Source organism: Scardinius erythrophthalmus, assembly GCF_964197995.2.
Source record: "Scardinius erythrophthalmus genome assembly, chromosome: 7".
In the NCBI taxonomy this organism is placed as follows: Eukaryota; Metazoa; Chordata; class Actinopteri; order Cypriniformes; family Leuciscidae; genus Scardinius; species Scardinius erythrophthalmus.
Window position 1 is genome coordinate 20,075,108 of NC_138227.1, and position 14,869 is coordinate 20,089,976.

The 14,869-nt window shown below is 39.3% G+C and overlaps 1 protein-coding gene across 1 annotated transcript in view; it reads right to left on the bottom strand.

Annotated features, from left to right (window-relative positions):
• pitpnm3 (PITPNM family member 3) overlaps window positions 1–14,869 on the bottom strand; it is a 91,191-nt gene that overhangs the window by 5,292 nt on the left and 71,030 nt on the right. The window contains exons 11-17 of the mRNA XM_081370690.1: window positions 9,950–10,150; window positions 9,367–9,515; window positions 5,989–6,105; window positions 2,927–3,043; window positions 1,466–1,614; window positions 1,083–1,232; window positions 559–742 (exon numbers count right to left, since the gene is read on the bottom strand). Coding sequence (XP_081226816.1) covers window positions 559–742; window positions 1,083–1,232; window positions 1,466–1,614; window positions 2,927–3,043; window positions 5,989–6,105; window positions 9,367–9,515; window positions 9,950–10,150 — 1,067 coding nt within the window. The remainder of the gene's footprint in view (window positions 1–558; window positions 743–1,082; window positions 1,233–1,465; window positions 1,615–2,926; window positions 3,044–5,988; window positions 6,106–9,366; window positions 9,516–9,949; window positions 10,151–14,869) is intronic.

The following is a 14,869-nucleotide window of genomic DNA, read 5'->3' on the forward strand; positions in this document are numbered from 1 at the left end:
TTGATGTATTAGCTGGTTCTTTTTTAACTCTTATTTTTGATAAAATCACAAAATCTATATAATATGAAATTGGAAAGATGGTTAATTAAACCAGTGGTTCTCAACTTCAGTCCTCGGGACCCGCTGATCTGCACATTTTGTTTGTCTCCCTTATTTAACACACCTGAACCAGATCATCAGCTCATTAGGAGAGACTCCATGAACTGAACTGAGTGTGTCAGACAAGAGAGACATACAAAATGTGCAGAGCAACGGGTCCCGAGGACTGGAGTTGAGAACCACTGAATTAAACAATAATCAAATTGACACCCTCATTTTAATCCCTCATTGAGCAATGGTTAAATTCAGCTTTTTATTTACATCCTGCTTGGCTTCCTGTTCATTTTCCACAGTGTACATAATAAGACGTTATGATTCAAAGCACATTTCTCAAAGTCTAGTGTACCCATTTATAGAAACACTTACACCTACAACACAGCCATATATAGTATAGTTTCATTCATATATAGTTCAAAAAAGTACTGCAGAACAGGAATAGATGACAGCAGACAGATTTACCTCTTGCACCAGGTTCCTGAGGAAGATGGTTTTCTGGCGAAGTGGGTCGTGCACCAACCCCTCTGAAAAGAAGATCATTCCCTGGGGGAAGTTGTGTTGAGACAGCCAGGACACAACCCTCTGCTTCTGCATGTCTGGACGGCCAGTGATGTAAATGATCAGGTAGCCCAGGTCCTGCCAGTGCCTGCATGCAAAATACTATCATTTACCCTTTGCACAACCCCATGATTTGGGGACTGATTTCAGGACAGTCATAGCGCCTGGTCCTCCAACAACAGATTGCATTTGACAAAGCAGTAAATTTGCCCAAGGACAGTCTGGGAAACAACCCAAGATTGTCCATTTGTGAATCCCAAACCCCATCTGATATCTGGTATCAGCACTTCCCTATCTGTCTATTAAATGAAATCCAATTGTGTTTCACAGGCAGGCCAGTTCTTTTCAATATCGCTATGGCATGAAATGAAAGCATAGATTCTCTCTCACACACATTTACACACAAAGCCACCAAGTGAATTTGTTACCTGACCACATCCACAGCTCCGGGCCGTACTTTAGGGTCACTGCCCATAATAGAGACGCTAGCGGCAAATGAACCGTCGATGCTAAAGACGACACACTCCATCCCCCGTGGCAACACCGTCAGGAAGGCCTCTGCGCTCGTCTGGTCACCCCTGCGAGGAAAGAGAGACATGAAGTGCGAGGACAACCAAGATCCGGCTCTTGATCAAACCCGAGATCAATTTAACAACGAGGAGTTGTTCTCCTTCAGCCCTCAGGGTGAGAGTTTTACGAGTGCCAATTGAACGCTGCTTGGTATCCTCGCAAATTATCCCCGCTGAGACAACCTTGAGATACAGCCCTTTTGGATACATTAAAAGTAATCTTCAGAGTCCCATTGACTTACTTGACAACCATTTTAATGGGGTAGACTCCCACGGCCAGCTTTTTGGTTTTGGGAATGGTGTAGGTCACCCTGCCACTGCTGTTGGTCACCTCAGTGTCTAAGTGCACCCAGCGCCCAGACTGTGGCTGGGTCATCACGTACACATCGACCTGAGAGACAAAACAACAAAGAAAAAGACAGTGAGAAGGAGCGAATGAGATGGAGGGAGATTATTGAGGCATACTAGGGTTGTCACGACACCCAAATTTCAGTAGTCAAAATGTCAATTTTGATACCACTGAAAACTTTATTTTGCTATTCAAAGTACTCTTTATTTGGCAAGTTAAATATTAATATACTACACCGTTCAAAAGTTTGGGGTCATTCAGATTTCTTTTAGAAGAAATTAATACTTTTATTAAGCAAAGACGCATTAAATTTACTAAAAGTAACAGTAAAGGCATTTATATTGTTACAAAAGATCTCAAACAAATGCAGTTCTTTCAATTCATTAAATAATCCTGACCTCAAACCTTCTAATAGTAGTGTAAATATTTAGTTTATTAAGTGCAAATATTATGTTCATATTAATATTATATAATATACAGTACTGGTCAAAAGTTTGGTGTTTTTGAAAGACGTCTCTTATGCTTATCAAGCCTGTGTTTATTTGATTAAAAATAAGTGAAAAAAACCACTAATATTGTGAAATATTATTACAATTTTAAATAATGGTTTACTATTTTAATATACTTTAAAATATTATTTATTTCTATGATGCAAAGCTGAATTTTCAGGATCATTACACCAGTCTTCAGTGTCACATAATCCTTCAGAAATCATTCTAATGTGCTGATTTATTATCAATGTTGGAAACAGATTTATCAATGTGAATAAAAAGTTAAAAAAGAACAGCATTTATATAAACTGTATGTCATGCAGTATTCAAGTATTCAATAACATTAAATTGTACAGTAATTAAAAATCATTCAGAATTAAATAAAGAGAAGTGGTTTTGTTTTGTTTTCCTTTTCAATATTGCTTTGATTAATATTTACAACATAAATAGATATTTTAACAACAATATTAGATTTATTTTCCAACCTTTTAAAGTATAACGATAATGTTTACATTAGAACTTCGCCAAGATGGCCAATATTTTAGTTATTGGCTTCAAAATGTAAATAATGAATACTTTCCGTATTGACGCATCCCTGATTCTAACTGTTTACCTACACAGCCACATACTATCATAAGGTGCAAGTGCTCTTCCAGAGAATAGAGTGAGTACTGATACTGTAAATGATCCTGGTAAGGGAGCATGATTTTATCGTAGTATCAACTTGGGGTTGAAGTGCCAGTGCTTTAGAGAACTGTTGCACTATAAAAAATAAATCCTCAAAAAAAAAAACAATGAAATTTATGCATGCAAATAGCTTGTTTGAATGTATATTGACAGATAGTGGACCAGTGCTTTCTCACCTTTTCACCGGTCAGGGTTACCATATCCAGAGGACCATACATAAAACGACCAACCAGGGTCTGGTGCCCGTCCTCAGTTGCAATGACATCATTGACTCTGTGGTTGGCAGTGACATTCTGCAGACAGAAAGTGGAGATATATGGTTGTCTCTGCTTTTAAAAATGTTTTATCATTTGCCAAAATAAGAGTAAATGACACTAATAATACACCATTAATGCCTTGCACCATTATTGATAGATGGGGGGAAAAGAGAGAGGGGCAGTTTCATAAGTATGCAGTACAAAGTCCTTCCAAAAGAGGGTGTCATACTCTAATCCTTCCCTTCTTCAATACATTTCATTTTAATGATAACGCTGTTCACACAGAGCCCAGTGAAGATAAATCCTACAGCCCCTGCTGAGTGTGAAATGTGAAATTAAAGCAAGCAAAAGACAGAGCTATGCAAATCCTGAAAATAACTGTCCGCAGTCACCTTCATGCCAGCAAAGGAAGCAGACAAACATAGAGAGGAAGATAAACACAAGAAGCTTTAACTCTGCCGCTTTATAGAGCAAAGGCAAGACTTTGAGACGGCGTCTGAATTCACAAAGCTTCCCCCATAAGCACGTCTTAAACGTCCCACTCACATACCAGCTATTACAGTAAAACTAATACTCTATGCACGAGACATCGTCATACTGATACTTGAATTAGCAAGCCCCCCTAAAAAATATTAGCTAAAGTTAACATGTCATGTAAACATTGACAACCAGAAATCGCCAACTCTCTTTGTAAATTAATCATTTCAGGTCATTTGGTCATGTTAGTGTGAATGTCACTTTAAAAAATAACTACTTAGCATGGTCACTTTAGGATGAGAAGCTAAGTACTGTGACTTTGTTAATATTATGCTATCATGTTGGCATGGAATGAGTCCACACAGAGCTGTACAGCCCAGTAAATAATTAGACCACACAAGCTAATGAGACTGATTGTGCAGATTTATCATTTAATGAAGCGGTTAAACATTACCCAGCTTGCATCCATTTGCATATTGATCAAGTCAGTCAATAAATCATCTTGGCATGGGCCTATACATGATTGCCATTTGATGGGCTATCCAAACAGACACATACTGGTGCGATGTGCACACACTGCCAATAAATATGTGCTGGTGACACACCTGAGTGGATCTTCAGACACAAGACTGATCCAACATAGGAGCATGTTGCTATGTAGGAAAAGCATGGATTCAGGTTGGTGCCAACTTGATGCCTTGCAGGTCGTTCACTGAGCCAAAATGATGCAGCATATATACACAAATGCACAAGTGGATAAAGACATTCTCACAACAGAATCAGGAGAGTCTTTCGAAAACAACACGACCGCATAGAAACACCTTTGAAAGGCTAGCAAGAGCTCTGATCAAACTCTATTGAGGCCATCAGCGCATTGAGAAGGGCTCAGCGGGCGGAAGAAATACATGCAATTTCAGATCAAGGTCCTGAGTGATCAAAACACCATTCCCTGTGAAAAGAAAAGGTAGCGGCGATAACACACAGAAGTGTTTCTGCAAGCTATACTTAATTTCAGTGAAGGACTGGGAAGAACTGTTATGGCGGGTTCTTTTGAACATAAGCCTAACACATACCCAAGTAAGCCTGCACAGGCACTAGTTTTCAACAGCACTGTTAGGTAATTGTGTTGATGTGCCTCCGAGCACTAAATCAAGGTCGGCTGTGATGCTTATTTTTGTAAAGCACAGATTTCTGCCCACACACACTGAGCTATTGTGCTGCATTTGAGAAACTCAAAGCATTGGCAGAGGGGATATTTTTAGTTCTTCTACAATGTCAGGACTCTGCTGCAGTCCACATTTTTACTTGAGTGATATGAGTGTGAGTGTACGACTGTCTGCAGACCAGAGTCTGAAATTAATCTGGGCTCCGGGGTGAAAATGCCATTGAAAGGGACATACTGTAAAAGCTCTGAATATTTAAATGTAGGGGCCAAAAAACGTCCCAAATCGAAACAGCTATTACCAAATCTACATTGACAGCAGAGAAGTATACTTTACAATCTGACACTCAGACCAGCCAATTATTTTAAATTAAGCACTGAAATAAAAATTCTGCCGCATATCGATAAGCTGATAAATATTTGTATGCCATGGCCGATAATATTCTAAAAATAAAATATTAAATATAAAAAATTTAAAATATTTCAGAGTATTTCTTAAATGAATTAAAAAAATAAAACACTAACAATTCAGATAAATCATTTTAATGCACCATTTTAAGTTGGCAAGAAATGGAAATTTACCCTTTCTATTTTCTAAATGCATTTGTGAACCAATCATCTGTAAGTTAAAACATTTTTTAATTCTGATCTTATAATTTTTTAATCATAAATGGATTATTTGAACTATTGATTTGAACTATTATTATTGAACTATTAACGTATGCCAGACTTTTCCAATCACTTCCTCACATTTCTTTACAATCGTCTGCAAGCTCATTCAGATTTGTCTCAATTTTTCTTATTCAGTAATCAATTTCACTTGGATGTGTGTCACAATATGATAAAAAACTATCTGCAGCTACTTCTGTTACATTGCAATAAGGATCCAACATTGACAGACACAATAAAAAAAACCTATCAGACGATAAGCAATATAGTATCAATATATCATGCAGTGCAATTTAAGGCTAGAAAAACAATATTTCCACATATTAGCTTCTGAAAATCAATTCTAAGGGTCAAATATTACCTCTTAATAAAGATGACACTGCTGCAAACAGATACTTCAATCACATTGACATCTAACTGATGGCTGGCCTTACTCAGCAGATTTCATGCACAGAGGTCTACAATTAATCACAACAGACACTTATAATGAAGAAAAGGTTGATCTTGCATCACGTCATCAGCAGGCCTGGGCTAAAGAGCAAAGCTTAATGGTGTTTGGAGATCTTTCTTTCTTTATTATTTATCTTCCAAGTGGTCACTTCCAAGTGGTCCAAGAGATCTTCCAATGCATGTGAGGGTGTGTTTTTGTCAGTATGGCCGTGTTTGTCCTTACCCTAAGCTTGACGTGCGTGCGTCTGCGTAGCCACTTCTCTCTTGGGCTTGAAGGGGAGAATGGGGCGGAGTCAGAGTTGTCTGTCTCTTGGGCTTTCGCATAGTCACAATGCATCACCTGTCAATCAATCACACATATATTAGCAACCAACCATTACTGTCATCAAGAGGCTGTTTAACCTCTAAGGGAGACTAAAGGTGAAGTGTGTAATTTTTGCGGCACTAGAAACGCCACACAGCAATTGCAATTGTTTTTCAATAGGTAATAAGTTTCTTGCTTGCCCTTGGTTGGACAAACATATAATCCCACCCTAAATGTACACCACTGGTTAAGCCAGATGCAGAGATGTTAGACAACAAAATGCTTATAGTAGTACTACACATTATACTTGGATAGAAATTATTCAAAATGGACAGTAAAATGTCAAGTCATCTATTTATATAGTGCTTTATACAATACAGACTGTTTCAAAGCAGCTTCACAGTTATAAGGAAAACAACAGTATCAATGATGCAAACTTCATCAAATATGAATTCATTCATATTTTGTTGTAAAGCAGCTCTGAAAGGATAATAGTGTAATTATTCAACTCAAGTACAGTGTTGGTTAAAATGTGTAGTAATGTGTTAAATCCAACTATGAATCAGCAGTATAGTCCTTTTTTCTTAAGGAATGACAAGTCAAGCTGTAATCATTTTCCATCCAAGCGCAGATAATAAGAAATGCTATTTTCCTAAGGATAAACAACAAAGCATTCTTTAAATGCTGCAACTGAGCAGGTCTGATTGAATCAAAGTGCAGGTATAAAAACTTCATCGTCTTTTTTTTTCTGTTTCCTGCAGCAACATAACTTGCTACTATGAGAAATACACCAACAATCAAAAGCGTTTTTATGACCTCTGGTATTTCACGAAAAGTTCACTCAGTGGATTCGGGTGTAGATGAAACGACTTTGCTGCTGCAACATTTGAGCCGTATCAAGGGATCATGTTTACTAGTCTTTCGTGTTACTCTTAAGGCTTGAGGATTTGCTGAATGTGAGATGAAAGCTACATTTGAGGACATAAATTATGTCAATCTTTGACTTTGATGAAGTTGTTTATATTGTATGCAGACTGTCAGGGAATGCGCTAACTGAATACAGGTGACACTGAATCCTAAACCAGACCCATCATAAGACAAGAACCAAGTGATATTTTTTCCGTTCAAATGACAGTCACAGCCAATCAGAATATATTTAATTGTTTAATATACAGCTATGTGGAGCAGGTGGTAGGAACAATGAGATTTTAGTGATGCTGCAGAAATACACTCACCTAAAGGATTATTAGGAACACCAAACTAATACTGTGTTTGACCCCCTTTCGCCTTCAGAACTGCCTTAATTCTACGTGGCATTGATTCAACAAGGTGCTGAAAGCATTCTTTAGAAATGTTGGCCCATATTGATAGGATAGCATCTTGCAGTTGATGGAGATTTGTGGGATGCACATCCAGGGCACGAAGCTCCCGTTCCACCATATCCCAAAGATGCTCTATTGGGTTGAGATCTGGTGACTGTGGGGGCCATTTTAGTACAGTGAACTCATTGTCATGTTCAAGAAACCAATTTGAAATGATTCGAGCTTTGTGACATGGTGCATTATCCTGCTGGAAGTAGCCATCAGAGGATGGGTACATGGTGGTCATAAAGGGATGGACATGGTCAGAAACAATGCTCAGGTAGGCCGTGGCATTTAAACGATGCCCAATTGGCACTAAGGGGCCTAAAGTGTGCCAAGAAAACATCCCCCACACCATTACACCACCACCACCAGCCTGCACAGTGTTAACAAGGATGATGGATCCATGTTCTCATTCTGTTTACGCCAAATTCTGACTCTCTCTGAATCTGAATGTCTCAACAGAAATCGAGACTCATCAGACCAGGCAACATTTTTCCAGTCTTCAACTGTCCAATTTTGGTGAGCTCGTGCAAATTGTAGCCTCTTTTTCCTATTTGTAGTGGAGATGAGTGGTACCCGGTGCCACGCTCAACAACCATGCCACGCTCAAAATTGCTTAAATCACCTTTCTTTCCCATTCTGACATTCAGTTTGGAGTTTGTCTTGACCAGGACCACACCCCTACATGCATTGAAGCAACTGCCATGTGATTGGTTGATTAGATAATTGCATTAATGAGAAATTGAACAGGTGTTCCTAATAATCCTTTAGGTGAGTGTATAAATCACATGACAAGCTGCAAGTCTCATGTCAATGTTTTTATTGTTAACTAAACATTAAACCATTATTTTTTTTCTCTCTGACTGAAATGAACCTTAATAAATATTAGATTGAACAAAAACTAATAAAAATGTCAAAAGCACATAACAAAAATGACAAAAATTCAGATGAAAACTAAAAATCTTTAGAATTTGTATTAGTAAAATAACATTGTCACGTTGCTTGAAGTGACCATAAATGGATAAAAACCCCTAATTTCTCTTACTAAATGACCCATATTCAAATCTCTGAATGACTCTACACACTTCAGCGAGACTTATCTAAATGTATAAGTGGTGTGTAATGACTTGATTATGTCATAATTGTGTCTACAATAATAGCTTTCTTAGGCCCTGAGGAACACATAATACGCTAAGGAGAGTTAACACAAACATATTAGACTAAATACATAAAACATGAAACCAAAGCACAAACTTTGCACATAGATAACAACACTATCTGGCGTGACACCTAAAACGAACACTGCAGCTGGAACTCTTGTCAGCTCTATGTCTCTTTCATGCAGGCAAAGACAATTATGAAGGAACTGCATTCAGAAAGATAGATTGGTCTATGATTTGCCTAAATTTACTACTTCCTCTCCACCTGTGCCGAGACATCTTCTTAAGAACGAATTTAATAAGAGGTGCCATTTGCATTTGACACTCTGAAGTGAAGCCTGGGTACATCTGCATTACGAAGTACATCGGTGATTTGATCTTCAAAAGTCTCTGAAAGTGAAGGATGTGCCACATTTATTTGTCTCTCAGCCAGAGGTTCGGCTGATATGAATAAAAAAGGCATATTAGAATATGATACAGCCCTTCGGGTAAATCGAAATATCCAGCACAAAAGACCAAGAGGAAGTAAGGGGATGAGTAAGAGAAACAGACAGACAGTAAGAGGACAGACAGAAATTCTGAGAACAGGGTATCAAAAATCTTTCTTCCTACAGTCTTGTAATGTTGTACTAATTTGAGTTCTCTGGCACGAGGAGAACAATAATCAGGGATTTTGAAAAGTTATTTACATTTCTTTGACCTTAAAGATGCACAATAAAACAAAACAAAATACAGTTGTACAAAATCTGAGTGGACCTTGGCTGTGAATGTACCTGTCGCAGAAGGAAGGCGACCACATCGGTTGATTCCCAGTAGGAAGCGTGGAACAGGTGAGGCAGAGCCACCGTGGGAAACGCCGTCAGGACGTCCGGGCAGTACAGAGAATAATCCAACCGCTTAGACCCCCACCATGTGCTGGAGACTATCACACACACACATACATTTACACAGTTTAGTTCAAAAGTTTGAGGTCAGTAAGGTTTATTTATTGTTTCCCCACTTTTAAGTCTGTTTTTTTAAAGGCACACTCGCCCCTATTGTACCAGGTCTTGTAAGCATAAAGCAGTGTAAATAAAACTGCCATGTATTAGACTAATAACTGCCACTATGTCCTTTCTCTTCAGCTGAGATACGATCAACTTAAACAGGGTTAAATACACTGCGGCAGGTCTTTTGGCAGCACAGCGAGCTCTTAACACTGCATTGCTTGGCTGGAGAGCAAAAAGCATTTTTAATTATGAGGTTTGTGCAGTATGGAGTAAAGAGTAGGTCTGACGAAAAGATAAAAGAGCTTTAGATAAACTTAGTGAGAGTTTAATTTTGTGCCCGAAGCTCGCCCACCCGCTGCCCACTCACTGTTGGCGATGGTGCCGCTAAGCCTGCTCTCCCAGCAGCCTGATAACTGGCTGTCCATGCTGGTCAAACTGGACCTGCGGACCTCAACGCCCACCCGCCCACCTGTGCTGTGTTCCGTCTGGACAGAGGAGGATTGCGGAGCGCCCACTGGAACCGCACTACCGGGAAGGAACACGTCAGGGTAGCTGTGGATATCGTTGACTGGAGGGAAAACAGATCATGATAGTGAAAGTTGGAAAAGTAGACAGGGTTATTGATTAGGGGTTGGAACGATATAAACATTTTGGCTTCGGTACAATATCAGCCTCTGGTACTAATATCAAATCAATACCTTAGGCAGAACAAACAGTCTTGAGTGACTGATGGAGTGAAACAAAAAGAAACTACAAACGAAACAAAGCTGCAATAATACCACAGTTCTCCACGTTACTTTTTCATATATACACATACACACACATACATATATATATATACTGTATATGTGTGTATGTAATTATTTTTTTTCGAAACATTAAAATATTTAAACGTGTCTGATGTTATATGTTATATAAGGATCAGAATGATTCATCAGTTGGAGAGATTTTATTTGATTTGGAAAGACTATAAATATGAATTCATATGCATGAATATGAATGTGTGTTTGCATGTGTGTGTGAGAAAGACAGAAATAAAGAGAACTGAATTGATTACAGACAACACCACATCATGACCCAAGAAGAGCCTGTTTAAATTGAATTTATAAAACCCTCAGCCACTACACAACCAAACAACAAAAGCCTCCCTTTCACTCTCAATATAACTCACCATAACGTCAAACTATGTTTGTGCAAGGGATCTAAATGCTTCCTGACAGAGATCAAGCACTCTCCTTTTCTCCCTCTTTGAGAATACAGAATGACATACAGGCAGAAATTCTTTAAGTGACCGTCCTGGCTAATCTGTCCTTTTATATGCCTGCTGCCTCGTGCACACATGGCCTGTTATTTCTGACGGGGCATATTGAATCTGTTTTCATTAGTCCAGCAGCCTGTGCAGAAAACATCCCATTAGGCTGGCCCACATTACTGGCGCATCCACACGCATGTGTGAGCTTGAATATCTGTGTGTGACCTTGGCAGCTATGTGCCACTGACCACTACAGGTAGTAAAGAGCACCTCACCTCTGTCATTCTAGCAACTGGCTTCTCTCTCATTTGCCATTGCCATTGGCTCACAAAAGGCCAGGGCTTCAATTATGATGATAGTCACTGAAATGTGGGGGGTAGGGATGGTTGGCGGTCAAGAGCGTAGGAACAATCCGTAAAAATGTGAGGGGGAGGACACATTATATCAGCCTCTTTTCACAAGTATGACTTGGTTTAAAGGGATAGTTCCCTTCAAAATGAAAATCCTGTCATCATTTACTCACCCTCAAGTTGTTTCAAACCTGTATGAATTTCTTTCTTCTGCTGAACACAAAGGAAGATATTTTGAAGAAAATCAATAACCAAACAGTTAACTGGAACCCTTGACTTCCATAGTATTTTTTTTTCCTACTATGGAAGTCAATGTTTCCAGTTAACTGTTTGGTTATTGATTTTCTTCAAAATATCTTCCTTTGTGTTCAGCAGAAGAAAGTTGCCACTGTAACGATTTTCTTTAGCCTTATAACAGGTATTATGAGGTTGACAACGTTTCCTTTTGTCAGTAGTTGAGTTTCCATCCAAAGTTGCGAATTTAACTTGTGCGCAAAATTGGAATATGGCATAAAACATTTGTGAATAAAGCACCGTTTCCATCCAACAAAAACGTCACTTCCTGATAAACTGTCGCTAAATATCACTACGAAAAGTGGGAGAAACCACTGTATATAATAATTTTCATTAATACCAATAAATTACTTGGCCCGCAAAACAAAACACTATAAACGCGTTATCTTAGGTCTGGAGGCAGATGCTGCTGTTTGGGAATGTAGTCGTGTAAGGGAGTTCTGGGAGGGAATTATACCAAAGACTTTAACTACAGAATCTTCAGGCATTTCAGAATAACCAAAATAACATTTTAGATGCTGTGCAACGAGATTGGTCCACTGGTTAGTCCAGTTATGCCATCACATCGCAAAGTCACATGATTTTTTTGATGTGCATTGAGGAATTTATTCAGTTTATGCATTTCCATCATAGTTTATGCGCATGTTTTCTTATCGGATAAAAAAAAAAGTGTGCATAGAAAATTACATACGATTTTATGCGCATTTTAACAATGTATGCGCATCTCTGCGTTTCCATCCACCAGTTTACGACAAGTTCATCCTTTTCAACATAATCCTTCATCTTGTTTAGTTAAAAATCTCTTTAAATAGGATAAAAACTTGCAACTCCAATAGAAAGCCGTATGAAAATCATGATTCGATTTGCGTCTTCTGCTTGGTTCTGTGAACTTTTGCTGGCAAAGAGAAGTGGCGTTTAGAAGTTTCAGCCAGCGAACCAGTATTTCTGAATAAGCTGAGGCAGTGATTTAGTTGGTTTGAAGCGAAAGTATTCGATGAATGTATATAGTATGTGCAGAGAGCGTTTGCTTAATATCATCATCTCATTTTTTAAGGAGGTGGCGTTTAGCAGCTTTAGCTTCTGAAGTAGTATATATAGTATCATGGCAAGGCACTAGTATACATTTTTACAATGTTATATGATGCAATATTTACTATGTTATTGTTGATTAAACTAATTTTCTGAAAGGCTAAAAATATAGATATATTAATATAAGTATATGATATTTTTCTGCTGGTGGAAATCTTACAAAAAAGGAGATGGGAGTTATAATGATTGCAACAGCCCTGGTAATAGGGGTCAGGAAAAGGGGAAACGATGAGCAGAACGGAGAGCTGGTGGACAGGGAGCACAATCCTGAGGCTGTGTGTGAATTCTAAACAGGGGCAGTCCTATCAGTGCTGGTCATCAGAATGAGCTCCTGCAATTTTATAGCTTTCCAGTCATGCTGACATCTCTGAGAGCTGGGCTAAGGCGTGTTCAGAATGTGCTTATGCCCGCTCCAACCGTAGCCACAAATCTGCAAAGCTCCAGAGAGCCAAGCGCTCTGCTCTCCTATCTGGGAACGTTTTTGTAGAGTTAACCCCCATAGTCTTTGCGCTTGACCTTTTCCAAGGAGTTTTTGCTGGGCGCAGGATGCATGGCTGCTCTGCTTAATTTCTCATGTCACTAAAGGCCCCAGAGCCAGACGCAAAATACAAATTCACAGGAGCTCTCTCTTCAGAAAGCGTGGACTGGAATCAGACAGCACCATTACACCAATCCTGGATGAATACAGGAAAAAAAGACTGCTCTTTATGCAGACATGAGGAACGGACAGGGAGACTGATCACATTTGCGATACAGAGTTCATTAGCATTCCCAAAGCCATCTATTTATGTGAGCAATGGGCTTTTTACAACAATCCTGCTCAGTCTTACCAAGATGAAGCATGCATATAAATGGTAACAAATGTATTCTGTTGTGATCACGACACTGATGAAAACATTTGTGTAAGAGATTAGTTTGACAAATGAGCAAACACTTGACTTGTGTACAGCAAGAGTACACAGATGCAGTGCTAATACATCAAAGAGGATAACCAAAAACATATAATTAAATAGCCACTTCCATGTTCATGAGTCATCCATTCAATTATAATTGACAAGTAAGACATGAGCAACAGAGAGAATAAGAGATAGGGGATAAATGAAGGGGACAGAAAGTGAAACTGAGGCTGTGAAAGTAACAGTGCTCTAGAATGTGACCAAAATGTTTGCAAGTGCAATAGTCAGGTCCGAATCTTCAAGATTGTGTAACCCTGTAGGCATTTTTGAGGAAAAGTTGTTATACCACATTTTTAGAAAGTTCAATGTCTCCTGAATAAGGATCCACCGTATAACATTGAAATAAGGGTCCCATTTTCTTGTAATTGTTATCGAAACAATAGGTGCATTATTCACAGCCAAAACACTACAGGTGGATAGGGTAAAATTTTTAAGTTATAGATATCACCATAAAACCTTTCCAGTTTTTCACTTGCATAGAGACAGACATTTTTTGTATTACAAGTTTCCTGAAATGTCATGTTTACATATGCAAATGAGGCATACCAGTATATGTATATATATATATATATATATATATATATATATATATATATATATATATATATATATATATATATATATATATATATATATATATATATAATTTGAGGGGCAGGCATACCAGTACGTGGTTCTCCCTTTCGGGCTAGCCCTGTCTCCTTTCGTCTTCACGAAGGTTGTCAAGGCAGCCCTTGTTCCTCTCGACGACTGGCTGATCCTAGCTCACTCTCGAGACAAGGTTTGCGAACACAGGGACCTAGTGCTCCGACACCTAGCTTGTCTGGGCCTCCGGGTCAACTGGGAGAAGAGCAAACTCTGCTCCGTGCAAAGGATCTCTTCTCTCGGTATGGAAATCGACTCGGTCGCCGAGCGCGCGCAGTCACTGCTGACTTACCTTCGTCAGTTCGAGGACAAGAGTGCGGTTCCACTGAAACTATTTCAGAGGCTCCTGGGGCATATGGCATCCGCAGCCGCAGTAACGCCGCTCGGTTTGCTTCATATGAGACCGCTTCAGCTTTGGCTTCGCGATCAAGTCCCGAGGTGGGCATGGCAACACGGCATGCTCCGAGTCCCAGTGACTTTGACCTGCCGTCAGACCTTCACCCCGTGGACAAACCTCAGTTTTCTATGGGCTGGAGTGCCCATAGAACGAGTTTCCTGGCATGTTGTTGTGTCAACAGATGCCTCCACAATGGGCTGGGGTGCCATGTGCAATGGACATGCGGCCGCGGGCTCCAGGACAGGACCCCAGCACCTTTGTCATGTCAATAGCCTCGAGTTGCAGGCTGTACGTCTCGCCCCGC